Source organism: Dipodomys spectabilis, unplaced genomic scaffold (genome assembly GCF_019054845.1).
Source record: "Dipodomys spectabilis isolate Male_0828 unplaced genomic scaffold, ASM1905484v1 ptg000329l, whole genome shotgun sequence".
NCBI classification, from domain to species: Eukaryota; Metazoa; Chordata; class Mammalia; order Rodentia; family Heteromyidae; genus Dipodomys; species Dipodomys spectabilis.
Window position 1 is genome coordinate 623619 of NW_024871006.1, and position 19399 is coordinate 643017.

The window sequence follows — 19399 nt, forward strand, 5'->3', positions numbered from 1 at the left end:
TATGACATGCTTCTGTTTCTAGGTACCCCTGTTTATTGACCTATAAGCTGCCTGTAGCTGATGTTTACCCTTTATCTAAGGCCTTTCACAAATTAGAAGCAGGTAAGGATGACTATTTTAAACAAAACTTTTGAGGTGTCAGTTTGTATTTGGATAAATCATTTAATGGGACATAACTGCCTAATATATATATATATATATATACATATATATATTGGTTGGTCGTGGGGCTTGAACTCTGGGCCTGGCGCTGTCCCTCAGCTCTTCAGCTCAAGGCGAGTGAACCTTGAAATATGACTCTGCTCCTCCTATTCTTCCCTTACATGTCTACCTCCTTCCCACTTCCTCCATCAGTTGATATCACTTTATATTTACTAGTAAAATAAAAAAACAATAGAAATAACTTCTGCTTATCCTTCAATCTTCTAGTATCTGTGCCAGTGTATTTGGCTTTCCTGTTATTTTAAGTGATAATTAAGGCCATTCTCTGCTTGTGCATAACTCTGCTTGCTACCTGAAATTGTCCACTCTCTCTTTGGTCAGCATCTTTCTGCTTTCATCTGGATCATCCCTCCATCAATGAGTATTTTTTCAGCCCCATGTGGTAGTGAAGAGCTCAGGCTTTAGAGCCAATCTTATTTTGTTCCTACTCCAGCGTTGCTGCACACTAGCTGGTTACCTAATCCCGGAATATCTAGATGCCACCTTTCTGCAATGAGGGATAGTATCAGTGTCGTCTTGGTCAAATTACTAGGAGAATTAAAGGGTTAAAATTGTCAAGTGTCCAGAACAGTGCCTTGCCCAGGAGTTTTGAAATAGTATGTAGTCTTTGCTTTGCTCCTTCTACTCTAGCCAGTTAACTTCCTGGTTTTCCCCAAATTTCTCAAGACCCACAAGTCCCTGTCTCAGACTTTGCACTTGCAAAGATTTCTGAAAATCTTCCAAAACAGACAGCCTACTTGTTCTATTTGTTCAATATTTTAGGTTGTTGTTCAAACATCCCCTTATTACCATTACCTTGACTAGATAGAGGTGGGGGGAGGAACTCATTTCTACATGCTTTATTTTTCTCTCTATAGCCACTGTTGGTATTTCCCTTATTATATATTTAAGTGATTACAGAGTTGATGCCCATTTTTTTCCTCTGTAATGTGGACACAAAGGTTGAAGCTATTGGCAGTTCCTTTGCTGATATTCTATCCCTAGTATTTAAGAGGTCCTTCCACATAGGAGATTCAGTGTATAAATGGAAAATGAGAATCTAATTATAAAGGTCATGCAAATATCCTTGTGGGAATGCCCATCAGAGCCTGGATACTATACCCTTTCCATGAGTCCATACCAGGAGATAATCTCCAACTTCCCAGCCAATATAACAAATATTTTACGTGAAAATTTAGGGTGGCTAAACAACCTTGTTCCTTGTGTCTGGCAAGAGAAAAATTCAGGCAAGATACCAACATAAATAAAGATGTTAGAAGAGAAATATGGCAGAGAAAGAGAGCACATGGCACAGATGTACCATAGGAAATAGCACTTTAGCCCATCTCATCTTTCTTGGCTGTCATTCCTTACAGCACTTGACCTTGGGTTAGTGAGAATTGGATGGCTTTCTGATTGGTGGGTCTCTTTTCTGATTCCTGTAAGTTTGTGATGCCAAAGATTTTCTGTCCCATCCTTATCTTCTCATTCTTTTGTAACCCTTTCCTCCCATTTAGTTGTCAGGCAGGCTTTGATTTAAAATCAGTGTATTCTGCCATCTTCAAGTTCTGTAGTCCACAGTTTCCTATTGGCTGCTTTAAAAACAAGCCCTATTATCAAAACCCACCCATGAATCTGCTGAAAGTAATAAGAAAGAACATGAAATGAGACTGAAATCTTCCTCATGCATAAGAATATTAAAATTAAGCTGGGCGCCGGTGGCTCACACCTGTAATCCTAGCTACTCAGGAGGCTGAGATCTGAGGATCAGAGTTCAAAGCCAGCCGGGGCAGGAAAGTCCATGAGACTCTTATCTCCAATTAACCACTAGAAGTGGCGATGTGGCTCAAGCAGTAGAGCGCTCTCCTTGAGCTGAAGAGTGCAGGGACAGCGCCCAAGCCCAGACTTCAAGCCCCACGACCAACCAAAATAAATAAATAAGAATATTAAAATTGTTGGTACAGTTCCTTATGGAAGAAATATATCTCCCTGACACACACCAAATAGCACAGCACGTTATCAAAATATAGTGAGAAAATCCTAATGTCAATATGAATTTAATATATTTATGTTAATTTTCTATGACTATTTTATTTTTCTGTCTGACCAGCATTTGTTTTTATTAAATTGAACTTCTGTTTATATTATACTAATGATTTGCGTTCTTAGTTTATATGACTGAAAAAATGCTTGGTAATGAATCATGAGCATATGCACCTACTCTTTTTCTCCCAGTGAAACAAAATTTTAACCTGGAAGAATATAGCCTCTCTCAGTGCACACTGGAAAAGGTAAGTCAGCTTGTTTGACTTTGTATCATTCTTGAAAATTTTACCTGAAGGCAACTGGTGCATTTTCTCTTGTTCATTTGGAAGACATCCAAAGCGCTGATAATTATTTTCCTCCTTCTTTTCCTCCTACTTAGGTATTCTTAGAACTTTCTAAGGAGCAAGAGCTGGAAAGTATTGAAGAACCTGATAAAACCATGAGATGGAAACACCTTTCTCATTCAGATGAACCTTAAAACCTCAAGCCAAATAATTTTTTGTTCCTATAAAATTACATTTATGTAACCTTGAAGTGTGTATAATTAAATAGATCAGCTAACATTAATATCAAACATATATTTTAGGTTTAACCAATAAAGCCAGACATTGATCATTATGAAAAAAACTACAAGTTTAGACTCTTTTTTTGAAATATCATTTTTTCTAATCGCTTAACAAAAAATTCATTTGCTGAAATACATGAGGACAAACATATTCAATAACCAGAGGCCATGCAGCTACTTTATACCATTGCATATGAGGGTTTTCTTTGATATACAAGTACAACTCAAAATTCTCTCCCTGAGAGCTTGCCAGAGATTGTGCTGGCATCCAGAGGGTCAGGAGGCCTTTGGACTCACCAATGCACAGGCACATCTCTGGGAAAAGAAGAGCAAATAAATCTTTTGGAAATGAAGGAGGTCACAGTAATGTTTGTTAGGATTAAAAAGTTTTGAATTCTGATATTAAGTTCTTATGCTCCCCATCTCCTCATCAATGATTTTCTGTTGCTACTATTTTAAGATTATGCCCCTAATATTTGTGTGTTTATTTGTGTATATGGTATACATACATGCCTTTTGTTATGACCATTTGATTTTGTTATTCTTTCCTTAAAAATTAACTATTTCATTTAGAGTATCACCAGCAACTTTACAAGAAGATTCCTTCTCCATTTGTTTCTTAAATGCTTTATTACTTAAGGAGACCTTTTATGATCCAGACGTTGATGACTCACACCTGTGATCTTAGTTTCTCAGGAGGCTGAGATCTGAGGATTAAGGTTCAAAGCCAACCCAGGCAGACAAACACCAGTGATTCCTATCTCCAATTAACTAACAAAAAGCCAGAGGCAGAGCTATATCTCAAGTGGTAGAGCACCATCCTTGTTGGAAAAAGCTATGGGACAGTGTAAGGTCCCCAGTGCTGGCATAAAAAAAAACCCAAACATAGAACAACCAAACAAAAACAAAATTCCCCCAAACCTTTTTATGTTGACTACAGAATATTTGTTTAATGTTAAAAAATAAAATTAAATAAAAATCACTTTAATTCATTTTTGCAGTTTTACATGTATATATTGACATAGAATTATTTTAATGTACTTTCAATCTCTTGTAAGATTGCTGCATTAGATGTTTAGATTTTCTTTTATTTGTATTTTTTGTTCATGAATTGTTTTTTTTTAACTTCTTATAAGCTTTTTCTATGATTATTTAACTGTATATTGTAGATACACAAATTGAGTACAATTTGACAACAAATTTAACAAAGTGAATCTAAATTTTCAAATATTTTAGTTTTGAAATCTGTACTCCAATATTCAAAAAAAATTCAGAGGGAGGCAGTAACGAGGTTTGAACTCAGGGCCATATATTCATTCATACTTGGCTTTTTATACTCATGTAATATTTTATCAGTTGAACCACACCTGGTTCTGTTTTTTTTTTTTTTTTTGGTTAGTTTATTGGAGATAAGAGACCTACAGATTTGTCTATCTAAGCTTGCTTAAACCTTTGATTCTCAGATCCCTCCTAAGTGGCTAGGACTGAAGGTGTGAGTCAAGGTGTGGTATGATTGAAAACTTTTCGTTTTAACTGTGAAGGTGATATACAAAGGGGTTATAACTATAGAAGTAAGGAAATGAGTATAATTCTTGTCGAACATTTTTAACCCCTCCTTCATTCTCTTCTGCTATCCTCCTGCCCTGACTCCCCTCCCCTCAAAGTTGTAAAGTTCATTTCCAACATAGTGTCTTGTGAGTATCACGATTGTATTGGTTCACCCTTTACCCTTTGTCTCACCATTTCTGTGATTCCCGTTCCTCCTCCCCATCCCCCAAACAGATAAACTTATATACATTACAAAGAGTACTGAAATAAACAACAGTGACAACAGAGGGTAAACCAAAGGAAAAAGAAGTAACTGAATATGGTATACTAAGAACAAAACTTCTTATAGTCCATTTCAATTAGCATCATTTTATCAGGTCATATGTACATAGCTATTAAACTACTGTGATCCTCTGCTAGAACTATCCTAGACATATACTAATTATTAGAAATGAGGGAAACTAGGCAGCCTGTGTTTCTTTGGGTCTGGCTTGCTTCACTTAACATGATTTTTTTCTCAAGTCTTTCCATTTCCTTATGAATGGGGAGATGTCATTCTTTCTGATGGAAGCATGGAATTCCATTGTGTATATATGCCACATTTTCTTGATTCATTCTTCCACTGAGGGGTATCTGGGTTAATTCCATGTCTTGGGTATGGTAAATAATTCTGCAGTGAACATAGTTCACTGAGTCTACATCACCTCATTTTAGTCATTTTTTTTTACCAAGTATTTAAATCTTTCATTTGTTATTGGCTTCAGTAGATACTGATGCCTTAATGATTCTACTCCATTAATGATTTCAATTAATGAATGGCAAATGACTTTTTAAAATGTTATTTTGAGCCATCAAATTCAGAGATAAACTTCAAAAAATTTCCATTGGCTATAAGTAGCATTACGTACATCAGCAAGACTTGAAAGTTCCTGACCTAAGGAAATTCTTCATTCTCCTTTTTTCTCTTTTAGAATCTTAACACTGTTTCAGTTGTTTAGCACATGTGTTGATGAGCTACTCTTTAAAATTCATTTTTTATTTTTTTTATTGTAAAGATACTGTACAGAGGGGTTACAGTTACATGAGTAAGGTAATGAGTACATTTCCCATTGAGCATTGTTACACCCTCTTTTGTTTTTCCCCTACTATCCCTTCCCTTCCCACTTTCCCAACTCCTCCCTCCCCCCTCCAAGTTGTAAAGTTCATTTTCAACATAGTGTCTTGTAAGTCTCATTGTCATATCCTTGTTTCAGCATTTTGTTATTTCCCTTGCACTCCCCAAATTAGGAAAATGTATATACAAGATGCAGGGCACCAGAATCAAATACAGTGACAACAGGGATTTACCATGGGGGAAGAACATTCAAAAGAAACAAAAAATAATCACATGGTACATTAAAAACAACAGCAACAAAGAAAAAGACCCCTCTGTGTCCCTATCTTGAGGTTCTTATTCACACATGTATAAATACTGTCAAAGGTAAAACTTTGGCTTTAAATCTCACTCCATTTAAACTTTCCAGATTTCACTGGCACTATTATCTCTCTCCTGGCAGAACAAAACTATCCTTTCTCCTTCTCAAGGATATACTCCTTTTTGATTCAAGCCCTTCTTATCCTCACCCATTTCAAAAAAAGCAGCACTCCATCTGTTGTTTGGTTAATCTTGGGCTTTCAACATTTCCTTTCTCACTTCCCCTTCTAAAAGTCATCACAACAAAAGAAAAATAACAAACCTCTTGGCCAAGCAACTCATTTGGCTACCATGTAATTTTACTCTCTAGTTCCCAGAGAAAAATAAATAATGTTTTTTTTTCTTTTGCTTCTTTCTCCAGCCCAGATTATTATTGTACAGTTAAAACCCAGAACGTGTGCATTGAGCATCTTTTATGTTTCAGGCTCTATGAGGAGCTCAGGAGCACTTTTCTATTGGCTGTTTGCATAATGTGATGGATGAGAGAGAAGTATAGCTAGTTTGAAATGCAGTGGGGTGTATGGGATGGAAGGACCTAGAGAATAACATGAGGAAGGATTCTGGGGAAAGTAGAGGTCAGAGCTGAAGTCTGAAGATCCTGTAGGAACTTGGACAATAAAATACGTCATTCAGGGAAGGGAATTTCAGGGTTGGGATTCCTTCTAGGAGAGGAAAGACAGGCAAATGGGAGCAGAGGGGCAGGGAATTGGCTTTAAAAAATCCATGTCTAAGCAATGGCTGGCTTTAGAGATGGGACCATGAATGGAGCAAGAGATCAATGGAAAAAGAGCTGAGACCAGGTGAGAAGGACGCTTACACTTCCTTGAAGCAAACTAGATACTGTTCAAAGAGCAATGAGGGAAAGTAAGAAAAATGATCAAAAAGATTGCTTATATGTGATATGAAATAGGACAATTTTCTCATTTCAAAATGGCACACAAGCAAAAGATACTTACCCAACATGGCCATTATCCAATATACTTCCAGGAGAGAAAAAAAGAGGAAGATTAGGATATTTACTATCTAACAGAAGTATTAACTGAAAATATTCCAGAGCTTAAAAAAGTCTCTGAAGAAGGGAAGTGGAAGAGCAACAAGGCACGGGGTGACAATGCTCGACAAGAAATGTACTCACTGCCTTACTCGTGTAACTGTAACCCCTCTGTACAGCATCTTTACAATAATTTTTTTATTAACCCCCCTGTACAGCATCTTTACAATAATTTTTTTTAAGTCTCAATCTCTTTCATTACAGTTGATCACAAAGTGTTATACAGGAGAAAAGCCAAAGCAACACTTAGACCTGAATATATTGTGATGAATTTCATATCTTGTAGTTAAAGAAGAACCCTAATATAGTGTAGTGAGTAAAACAAAATACCTCAAATCAGCGCCAAAGCTATACAAGCATTCTTATCAGTAAAAATAGATGTGAGACAAGCCAATTAAGTGTTTTTTTTTCCCCAAGGTTCAGTGTTTTTATTTTAAAGATGTTCATATGAGTCTGAGGGCAGTCACCTCTAGGTACAGATATATGTGTGAATTGATTATACTTGGAAGTGAAAGAGTATCTGCTTCAAATGTCAGGGTTCTTAATGTGTGTGTGTGTGTGTGTGTGTGTGTGTGTGTGTGTTTGTGTGTGTGTATGTGTATGTTTATTATGAAAATACTGTACAGAGGGGTTACAGTTACATGAGCAAGGTAATGGGTACATTTCTTATCAAGCATTGTTGCCTCCTCCTTTGTTTATCCTGTACTATCCCTTCCCTCCCACTTCCACAACTACCCTCGCCTCTAAATTGTGAAGTTCACAGTGTCTTGTACATCTCATTGTTACAATGGGTCAACCTGTATCCCTATTAAACACAAATAAAATGTTTAAGTGTTATTTTTAAAAGAAACTTCTTGGCTGGGAAGGTGGCTCAGTGGTAGAGCACTTGCCTTGCATGCATGAGGCCCTGGGTTTGATTCCTCAACACCACATAAGCAGAAAAAAAAAGCCGGAAGTGGCGCTGTGGCTCAAGTGGTAGAGCGCTAGCCTTGAGCTGAAGAGCTGAGGGACAGCGCCCAGGCCCAGAGTTCAGGCCCACGACTGGACCAAAAAAAAAAAGAAACTTCTTGTACAAGATGATACTTTGTAACAATAAAAGATGTCTAAAAGAAAGAAAGAAAGAAACTAGGCTCTGATGGCTCACACCTGTAATCCTAGCTACTCAGGAGGCTGAAATCTGAGGAGCATGGTTAAAAGCCAGTCCAGGCAAGAAAGTCTGTGCAACTCTCTATCTCCAATAAACTACTCAGAAAATCTGGAAGTGGAGCTGTGGCTTCAGTGGTAGAGAGCAAGCTTTGAAGAAAAGAAGCTTAATAACAGTACCCAAGCCCAGAGTTCAAGCCCAAGGACTGTTAAAAAAAGTAAGACACTCTCAGACAAGACCAAAAAGAAGAGTAGTATGACTGAATAACACCACCAACAAAAAATATATGTAGGTAGAGAAAAGTATGTTTATGGAAAGCGGGGCAGGGTAGAGCTCACCTGTACTTCCAGTTATTCAGGAGACAAAGATATGACTTCTAGGGCAGGGACAGATTTATTATACTTCCCAAATTTTATTTTATTTTATTTATTTTTTTGGGTACGGTCGTTGGCCTGAACTCTGGGCCTGGGCGTTGTCCCTCAGCTCTTCAACTCAAGGCTAGCACTCTACCACTTGAGCCACAGCGCCACTTCCGGCTTTTTTCTTTTTGCTTATGTGATGCTGAGGAATCGAACCCAGGGCCTCAGGCATGCAAGGCAAGCGCTCTATCACTGAGCCAACTTCCCAGCCCACTTCCCACATTTTAAATGACCAACAATTATACAAAAACATGCTTGATATCACAATAATTAAAAATGTATGTAAGTTGTTGGCAATATTTTTTTTTTTTACCAATTAGACCAGCAAAACTCAAGTTGTCTAGTTTTGGCAAGACTATAGACTAACATTCACCGAGCAGTCCCTCACTGCTAGGTACTGGCCTAAAGATGCCACATCCTCTCTTTCTCTCAAGGTCTACACTTTTAAATTCTAGGATGCCAGTACTTTCTGTGGATCTCTCAGATGAAGAAAACTAAAGTTCTGCTGCTATCTTAGTAAGAAGTGGACCAAGTTCAAGTTGAAATATGCTAAAAACATCCTTGTGAAGTACAAGAAGTATGCATAAAGAGGTAGAGATATAGAGGCTGAGTTTTCACCCTACCAAATTCATATAGGTTCATATGTGTTTGTTACCATTTAAGAACAATCACTAGTAGATGAAAATTAAGATCTGGAATTTTCTAAACAAGAACTGGGATTTAAAAAGGGAGGGAGGGGGACTTGAAAAGCAAAGGAACAAAGTATCAGTATAGAAATGGAAAACAACAGGATTGCTTAAAGAGAAGACTAAAATAAAACGTTATGCTAAATATTTACATTTCCTTGGTGGAAACTAGAAAACTGGGAATAAGCACAAATACAACTCTACTTGTGTGTGTGTGTGTGTGTGTGTGTGTGTGTGCCAGTCCCGGGGTTTGAACTTATATCCTGCACACTTTCCCTGAGCTTTTCTTTAGTTTTTTCCCCTTAAGTATAGCACTCTACCATTTGAGCCACAGCAAAAACTGCTGGCTTTTCTGTGGCTAAATAGAGATAAAAGTCTTATAGGTTTTTCCTGTCCCAGCTGCCTTCAAACCAGGATCCTGAGATCTCAGCCTTGTGAGTAGCTAGGGTTACAGGTGTGAGCCACTGGCACCTGACTACACCGCTTAAAACAAGGCATGGTATAGGCAGGTAGGAGAGAGAGGCCAAAATATACCCAAGAAGTGGATTTGCAAATAATGTTCGAATATATCTTAAACGGATGTTTCAAGCCAAAAATTCATTCATTTACAAGTAGAATTCATTACAATTATTTTAAGAAAGAAAATTATGGAAAGTATCTGACAAAAACCCACATGCAAGCAGTGCAGCTGAGATGGAGGAAGAAGGAAAAACAAGAAGAGAAAAGCCCTCGGGATACAAGCATATCTCAGTTTCCTCCCCAGGCAGCGGGGCTGCTTCCTTCTCCTCTCCTTGTAAATCAACTTTGGCTTTGGCACCAAATGTTAGAAGTGCACATGTGTGTACTGTGCCAGGGTGACAAGTACTCCACAGAAACAGCCAGCTAGGATCTTAAGAGGAATTTTTTTCTTAGTATAATATGTTGTACATCACATCAAATTTATATAATTTCTAGCACTGGAGAATATTGCTGAAAAATGAAACAAAAGGCTAAGAATATTGTAAAATGTGTACACACAAGTGAGCAGAATCTAACGAACAGAGACACACAAACAAGGCAGACAACATAGCATGTGTGAGTTTAGCTCATACATCCTAAGCTGGGCTGGGGTTCTGTTACTTCTCATCAGTATGAGTTTGGACAGGTTACTCATACTGTAAAGCTTATTTTCTTTCATCTGTACATGAGTGGATTTTTGAAGTGTGGAGGTAGGGGTTTGATTCAGTGGTAGAACATTTTTTGTTTGAACTAGATCCTCAGATCCCAGCCTACTTTATATTTTGGATTACGGACATGAGCCACCAGATCCTGGCAGTATTAGAACATTTGTCCAGCCTGCAATAGTCCCTGGAAATCCTTTCAGCATATCTTAAGCATAGTAGGTTCTGTGAATGATTTCTAAATAAATATTTCTACTATCAAATCAGTGCCGTTCAACTTTTGGAATTTTTTTTATCATTTTTGATGGTACTGGAGATTTGGATCTTTCTTTATTGGGTGTGTGTGTGTGTGGGGGGGTGATATTGGGGTTTGACCTCACAGGATAGCTCTTGTTTTTCTTGGCTTGTTTGCTCTATTAGTGCTCTATCACTTGAACCACACTGCCAGCCCAGCTTTTTGTTGGTTATTTTGGAAATGGAGTGTCATGGATTTTTCTGACTAGGCTGACCTTGAACTGTAAATTCTAGATCTCAGTTTCTCATGCAGCAAAGATTATAGGCATAAGCCACTAGCTTCTGGATGGAGTTTTATTGTTGTTGTTTGTTTTTTGATTGGCAAGAAGTTCTAATGCTTATTTAGTGAAGTAAACACATCTGACTCAATCAGAAAACACTGGAAATAAAATTGATGATTAATTAATGCTCTGAGATAACATCACCAAAATTACACATTATAGTAAATATGACAGAAGAGGCCAACATATTGGAGGAAAAGTAGAGTTCGGGACAAGAAGTTAACTAGAGCCAGAATTCTAACTCTTAAACACAAGATAAATTAGTTCAGTCTACTTCTACTAGCTGTTTGCTGAGCAACTTCTAGATTTCATGTAATTAGCAAACAAATATATATGATTGAATGAATCTTGGAAAGCAATTCATGTGATACTTTATCTTCTATACATGAAATGTTTACAAAAGAGTGGTACCCAGGCACTGATGTCTCATGCCTATTATCCAGGAGTGTGAGATCTGAGGATTCTGGGGCAGGAACACCCTTGAGACTCTTACTTCCAGTTAACCACCCCTAAAACAGAAGAGGTGCTGTGGCTCAAGTGATAGAGTACTAGCACTGAGTAAAAAAAGCTAAGGGACAGCACCCAGTCCTTGTGCGCAAGCCCCAAGACTGTCATGAACACACACAAGAATGATAGCTGTGACCTGTTAAAATTGGTTGGTAACACTGGAAATCAAGACATTTTAAAAATCCAGAGAATACCTCCAGAGAAAGTAGTTTGCTTCCTCGAATTTATTGTAGAAATAACAAGTCTGTAGGCTTTGGGATTGCAGAGGGATGACATTGCCCAAATATTTTTCTGATTTCTCTTCCCAAGAGAAAGATGCTGTAGTTAGCATGATAGCAGTGCATCTGAGCTGCAGATGAAGTTAACTCCCTCATTACCATTCTCCTAATTCAAGCCTTAAAAATTTACAGCCGGTTGTTCAGCTAGTTTCTAATCCAAGTTGTATATTTCCACCCATCATTAAAACAACAACACAAAACCAATAACAACAAAAAAACAACCCAACTTTCTGCTTTGCTCTTGCTCTGCCATCTCTGAATTGTTTTTTCCCCCTTATCTTGGTTCAAAAGATCACATTAAGGGTCAACTTTCCCATCAGCGCAGAAAATGCAAAACAAAGCAAAACAACAGTTGAGAAAGGAGTAAATTCTTGTTGGTTTGGGATTTCCTAGTGTTTGGATATGTACAGCCAACCATCTGCAACTACGAACTCCCTGCTGAGGAACTGGCAGGAGAGAGAGAAATAGCGAACGATCCAGGAGTCACCATTTGGCAGTCTGTATAAACTGAATCCATCATTCTCTTCGGAAACAGGTCTAGAACAGAACTATTGCTAATAATCAGGAAATTAAAACCGTGATGTACTAGTGGAATGTGAATTCTTCTTCAGGACACCACAGAGACCCGTGGATGAACTGTTTTCTAGATTTTTGCTTCCACTTTCTCCAGAGTAAGTTAACTTTCAGAACTGTGGTTATTTGTGTTTAGAAATATAAAGTAAGACTAGCAATGCAAAAGCCAAATGTTTGAACACTGTGTTATTTAGTGAGTCCTTTTGTTTTGTTTTGTTTTGTTTTTCAAATCAGTCTGTGTATTTTATATTGCATGGCTAGAGGACCAATTGGAGAAATAGGTTTTTTTTCCATTTTACTTTTTGATTACAGCATATTTGCAAAAATAGCTGCTAGATTTCTCAGGAAAGAAGGGTACCTTTATGCTCTCTTCTTATGAGTAGAAAATATTTCCTTTTTTGGTACTTGTTTTCCATTTTATTGCCAGAAGAATTTTAAGTAGTGTAGAACACAAGCTTTACTGAGTTTTCAATTGTTTTTTGTTAACCTCATTGAGAATATTTTCAAGAGAAATTCTTTACTAATCTTGTTTCTTATATTGGGAAAAGACTGGGATTTGATAATCAATTTATTATTTCTAGTTAACATGATTTCCTATGCAGAGTAACTAAAACAAACTGGATGTTTTTTGTGTTACTATATTGGCCAGCTTTTTTTCTTTCCTGATAGTTACATCAAGATATGGAGTGGAAAAAAATAGGCTTAACAGCCAGAAATAAATAACCACATTGACAATACTTAGATTAAATAATTGTTCTTAGATGCAAATGTAATAAATGACAGAAATTAATCACTTGGGGGAATATATTGAATTCTTTTAGATACCCAGGGCTCACCACAGCACTGATTTCTTAGTTGGAAAGACAGCCCTTGGATGAGTAGCTGCCCAGTCCAGCTATAATGGACACACAGAAATTCTTGAGATTTGATACTAGTTGGACTTGAGTGTGTGTGTGTGTGTGTGTGTGTGTGTGTGTGTGAGAGAGAGAGAGAGAGAGAGAGAGAGAGAGAGAGAGAGAAAGAGAGAGAGAGATTTGTTCCAGAATTTTTTAGATTCTACCCACAAAGCTTCATAAAAAGTTCAGTTATAATCATACTCAAATCTGTGACATGATTTCCCCATTTCCCACTGCAAAAGAGTTTCTTCTTAATTGCATTTTATGATGATTCCTTAGTTCCAGAATATTGTTGGAAAATGTATATGGCATATAGTGTAAACTTATATAAATCATACAGATAATATAATTCCTATTTTTCTGCCCTCTTTTTAAATTGACACTGTGACTTTAAAACTTCTTCATGTGAATAACAGGTAGCAATCGATGCTCCAAACTTGCATAGTAATATTTGTTCAGTAGCCACCAATTTGTTTTACAGCCCCATGTCACAATAAACTACACCCTGAAGGGTATCAGTGCCCAGGTTCCCTCAGAACACACCAAACAATTTTAGCAACCAGGAGTGTACTACCACGTAGCAATAAATCAGTAATGAGTCATCTAAATAACTGGGTAGGTTCATACTCCACTAGTAGTTAAGTAAAGCTCCTTTACCGCCAATAGACAATTTAACCGTGAAGTAGTATGGACAATAACTCTCCATAACATTAAATTCTCTAAACTGTTTCAGTTCAACAAGGCAAAGAGGATCTTTCATAAATATTTTAATTTTAACTTCTTTCAATACTGAGTTTTGCAAATCTCTCCCTCCCTTTCTCTCCCTCCCTATGCTTTTTCTCAGCTTCCTCTCTCCTCAACTTCTTTCTCCTTCCTTCCCTTCTTCCTTCTCTCTACTCCTCCTCCTGTTTCCTCCCTTTTCCTCTCCCTCCCTTCCTCCTTCCTCTGTTCTTGCCCTCTCCCTCTTCTTCTCCCTCCCCCCCCCAGCTCTCTCTTTCTCTCTGCCTTTTGGCATCTTTCTTCTTCAAGCATGCAATTGGAAACAGCTGTTAAAATGTTTCTTCTCTGTTTGATTGCACAATGCTTCAGACTTCCATGTATATTTCATCTTCTTCCTCTTTTTAAAATAAACAGGTCAAAATGAGCAAGAGACATTTAAGCATGGGTCAGCAAACCTGGGCCCTCCTCTGCAAAAACTGTCTGAGAAAGCGAAGGATGAAAAGAGAGACCTCACTGGTAAGGGTTCAGTCTGTGTCTTCTCTTCTCCGCAGTACATGTTTATAGTCATTAATCAATGCATCATATACATCCTGATTTTCATTAACGACAATTTCAAAAAATTCAATTTTCAAGTCCTGGACTTTGATTTTTTTTCAAAGTTAAAATATATAATCATTATGTTTTACCACAGGAAAAAAAATTAAAGAATCCATTTTCAGAAACTTCTTATAAGTACTGCGCACTAACCGATTGCGCCACTGGAGCTCCTTCAGAAACTTCTTGAAAAATGAAATCATAAGTTTGTACAACCAAGGTAGAAATGAACATCTAAGCTTATTTGAATTTTATAAAGTCACAGGCACAGAATTTCTGCCCAAGAGGCAAGCTTCAATATAGAATTAACTGATAAAAGTATTCCAAAATTGAAAAAGCAATCAAAAGAATGTACTCATATTGAAGAACTAACAAGAGCATAAGATGTTGAGTATGCCAACTAGCCTGTGAACATGAATCAAAGAATCTCACTGTGCCTGGTAAATTTATGCAAATATTGTGTGTCAATCAAATATTATGTGTCAATCAGAATAAGAAAAATGACAAACTGTACTGCTTCTAAATAATTGCACTTCGGGTATAGAAAACATCAATTTAAAAGAAATTATGTGCATTCAAAAAAAGCAAGAAAAGAAAATGACATTTTGAACTTTTGCTTCTATGAAAATGGTACCCTTCTGGGCATAAGAGTGATCATATATTCTTTATACAGAAAGTTCAATAAATACTGAAAAACAAAGTAAATACCTTAAAAATCATTCACAAAAAGCAATACCTTAGCTCATAAACATTGTATCTGTGAGTGTTTATCCAACAAATACTCATTGTTTGGTTTCTCAGTGAATACAGCCCACCACATTCTCTGCATGGAAGAAGGGTAATTATCCATATGAATGTTAAAATTGAGATCCTTCTCTAAATAATTGGTTTACTCCAAACTTTTAGCTTTTATTAATACACAGTTTGTTCATTTGCTCATTTATGTCAGTATTATCAGTGCTGAAAATATTCTGTTTTCTTCTTGGAAAGGCCTATGTTTTAGGATTATAGTGAAAGTTGTAACATGGGTTTTTATTACTCAGATTGAAATGAATTCTGTTGTGTTCCCAATTTCTGAACTCGGTCGTAGTCACAAAGAATTTAAATTTTCTTTTTACAAGCTGTATTTGGGACTTCTTTCCGTCCATTCACATGCAGGCAGCAGAAGGTGGAAACACAACCTTGCTCCAACAAGAGGATCTACTTGCATGGCTCCTGCCTTTATCAGATCTCTGGATACCCTTGGGCTATTCATGAAGCAACCTAGACCTGCCATTAAGAATGACAAAACTTTCCAGAATGGTTGAACACATTTACACTCCCACCAACCATGTAATAGGGGTCCCTTTTGGCCACATTCCCTCCAGCATCTGTTGTTATTAGATTTCTTGATTACAGCCATTCTAACTGGGTTGAGGTGGAATCTCAATGATGTTTTGACTTGCATTTCTTTTATAGCTAGAGAAGTTGAGCATTTCTTCTTCTGTCTATTGGCCATTCTTATTTCCTCTTCAGAGAAGTCTCTCTTTAAGTCTTTAGCCCACTTATTAATGGGGTGGTTGTTTCTTTGAGGATTTGTTTTGAGGGAGGGGATTTAGTTTTTTTGAGTTCTAAGATATGAGGCCCTTGTCTTTCATATGGGTAGTGAAGATTTTCTCCCAATCTGTGGGATTTCAGTTTAAGATTCTTGGAACTGATGTCACAACTCTGTACTGGTGGATAATGCTATTTCAGAAAGCAAATATTGAAGGACAAAAGAAAACTCAAGATATTTAAAAATATACATGAGAGAAGACTAGTAGAAGCAATTTTTGTAACAACAGGAAGTGGTTATAATGGTTTTTAGTAGACTACCTATTAACTCCCTTTTTCTTTCTTTGTTCCTAGGAATGGTTTTTCTCATTTCTTCTGCTGCTGTTTGCATGCCTGTTTTCCTCCAATTTGCATCAAGTTAATGACTCTCCTCATATGTCTGCTGTGAATCTGGGACGTGTAGATAATTTTAATGATTCTGATTTTGCTGTTCATTTTTCACCTGAATCTAACACTACCCAGGAGATAATGAACAAGGTAGCTTCAGCCCCATTTATGAAAGGTATCTTTCCTGGAAGTTCATTTCTTTATTTCCAAAAACCACACTCACTTTAAGATCTCCTTGAGCAGGGATCACACCTGTAGTCCTAGCTACTCAAGAGGCTGAGATCTGAGGATCACAGTTGGAAGCCAGCCTGAGCATGAGTCCATGAGACTCTTATCTCCAATAAACCATCAGAAAACCGAAAGTGGCACTGTGGTAAAGCACTAGCCTTGAGCTGAAGAGCTGAGGGACAGAGCCTAGGCCAAGAGTTCAAGCCCCATGATTGACACACACAAAAATTTCCTTGATATACAATGATAAATGTTAATCCTTCATTTATTCACATCATTAATGTAAATTCCTTTCCATGATCATGGAGGCTTTTCTATTATATAACTAATGTCCTATATAAGAAATTTAATGTTAAGATTATGAGTATTGCCCAATGTCAGTGGGTCACTCCTGTAATCCTAGCTACTGAGATCTGAGGATCATGGTTCAAAGCCAGCCAAGCAGGAAAGTCTGTGAAACTCTGACCTTTAACTTAAAGAAGCCAGGAGTGGAGCTGTGGCTCAAGTGATAGAGTGTCAGTCTTGAGCAGAAAGTCAAGGGACAATGCCCTGAGTTCTAGTTACAGTGCCAGCACACACAAAAAGATAATTATCTTGTTATAGGTAGTCTGGGATTATTTAATGATGTATTTTTGAGAAGATTTGGAAATATTAGAAGATCATGGTAGCATGACTTTTTAATCTCTTCATATACATAAAAATCAAGAGAGAAACTAGATGCAGTACCAAACACTACAAGCAGTATTTTAAGGTATTTATTATATGGTGAAGTGTTTCATGACTGGAGATTGAGACTAACAGACAAAAACTTAACTGACTTTTCTTTTGCATTAGAAGATACCAAATTAGTTCTTACTGTGAACTTTTATAAGTGAAGGGGAAAAGACCTCTATATTCATCTTCTGTGAGCCATGCTATTGCTTAATCAAATAATCAGTCAAAACTATGAAGGTAAATGTACTCTACCTATAAATGAAAAGAAATGATATAAATAAAACATTAACATTTTGAAATCTACATTAAAGTCACAGATCTAGGCCTTCAGCATTAATGTCTGCTAGAATCTTAAAAGAAATGTCAACTAGAAATGGGAGCTTCTGACAAACACCACCACCTACAGTCTAGCAATAAATAAATAAATCAATATCTGACTAAAAGTTTGCAGAAAATATATTGTAGAACTAAGTTAAATGTTGGATTTTATCAGGAGTATGAAGTTAACAAAATCCGGACTATGGATTAAATAGTCCAGGCTGTAATACATACATTATGTATTTTAGAATGAACCATTATCAAGAAAGAAAACAGTATATAAACTTGACAATTGTATGCTATCTTTGGAAATTTGGCCATAATGGCACCGATGCCAAATGAAAATAATACAAATTTTGCCGTTAAATAGGTCTATTGGAATATGAATTTAAATGGATCGACTGGTATTGATATCACTTCAAGCATGATTTAAGTTATTGGTTAAATTATTTGGAAAGAACTTATGGATTTTTTTTGCTATATAATTTCCAATTTTATCTAGAACATTTGAAATCCTACTGCCCCTTCACCTCTAAGTGTAGGGAGGAAATAGCTGTACCATAAATAATTTCATCATAATTGAAGCTGGCTTTCTGTCTTTGTGCCACATTGGAATCTTACTCAACAATTTTATTTACATGGCAGGAATATCAATCATGGGATGGCCTGATGAACAAAGGATGAATGAGTTGGATTTTAATCTTTCTGTAGACCCAGTGAAAATCATCTTTAAGGATATGTTTTCATATAATCTGAAATTTCCTTGGAGAAATAGAATCCCTAGTAGGAAAGAACATATAGACCATTCAGGTAACTCCTAGTTTAATAAAGACCCTCCCCCACATCTTACACTTTTTTCCACCCACCTACCCATTTATGTCTGTATGTGTTCTTCCTTCATTTTCCCTTCTTCCTGTCTTCCTTCTTTCTTCCCACACATGTGTTTATATATATATGCACATATATATATATATCCATCCAAAAATATATCCATCTATTCATCCATCCATCCACCCATGTGTGTGTGTATGCATGTATGTATGTATGTATGTATATATGTATGTCTAAAGATATTAAACACAAGAGGTGAAATTATACAAACACATATTGATTTCTGAACACAAGATATTGATTAATTCTTATGTAATAAAACAGATAGTCTTTAATATGTTTTATTAAGAATTTATATTTGTTATTCTATATGACTTATCTAAATAAAACTTCAAGGGGAGACTGTTGCTTAATAATTCCCCAATTTTTAAATATAATTTAATGTTCTTTTGGGGGGCACAACCAAAGGAAAAATTACCACAATATTCTGAAGTTGTGGGAATTAAAAACATTAACAAAGCAATTTTCAACAGACCCTCGTGTTTGCTTTATAGACTTCAGTTGAGAAATTGTACTATGTGCTGTATATTGTATTATTGAATACATTTGGGAACATTAGAAATTATGGTTTCTTTTCTAGACAAAACTGTCCTACCACGTAATAATGGGCATGTTCTTATTTTCTTAAAGCTCATTGTCAAGTAGTGGGCCCAAATATCACATGTGAAAGTTCAGTCTTCTGGGAGAAAGGCTTTGTACCTCTTCAAGCAGCTATTAATGCTGCTATCATAGAAGTGAGTACCAAGTGACTAATTGCATTATAAACTAAATAATGCATGGAAATATAGATGTTCCTATTTTTTAAATCATGTATTCACTTTATTAAGCATGACAAACAACACAAGTTCAATGTTACCCTGTTGTATGAAGTACTGGGGTTCAGAAAACAAG

The 19399-nt window shown here is 36.6% G+C and overlaps 2 protein-coding genes across 11 annotated transcripts in view; both read left to right on the forward strand.

The window, feature by feature from the left end:
- The window catches only part of Abca6 (ATP binding cassette subfamily A member 6), a 57021-nt gene extending 54150 nt beyond the window's left edge, over positions 1–2871 (forward strand). For all 10 annotated transcript variants that reach the window (XM_042702621.1, XM_042702615.1, XM_042702617.1 and 7 more), the window contains 3 exons: positions 23–102; positions 2437–2492; positions 2627–2871. In XM_042702621.1, coding sequence (XP_042558555.1) covers positions 23–102; positions 2437–2492; positions 2627–2725 — 235 coding nt within the window. In that variant the 3' untranslated portion in view covers positions 2726–2871. The remainder of the gene's footprint in view (positions 1–22; positions 103–2436; positions 2493–2626) is intronic.
- A 9200-nt stretch (positions 2872–12071) lies between these two features.
- Abca9 (ATP binding cassette subfamily A member 9) overlaps positions 12072–19399 on the forward strand; it is a 45055-nt gene continuing 37727 nt past the window's right edge. The window contains 5 exon segments of the mRNA XM_042665469.1: positions 12072–12325; positions 14258–14359; positions 16325–16532; positions 18263–18427; positions 19139–19242. Coding sequence (XP_042521403.1) covers positions 14264–14359; positions 16325–16532; positions 18263–18427; positions 19139–19242 — 573 coding nt within the window. The 5' untranslated portion in view covers positions 12072–12325; positions 14258–14263.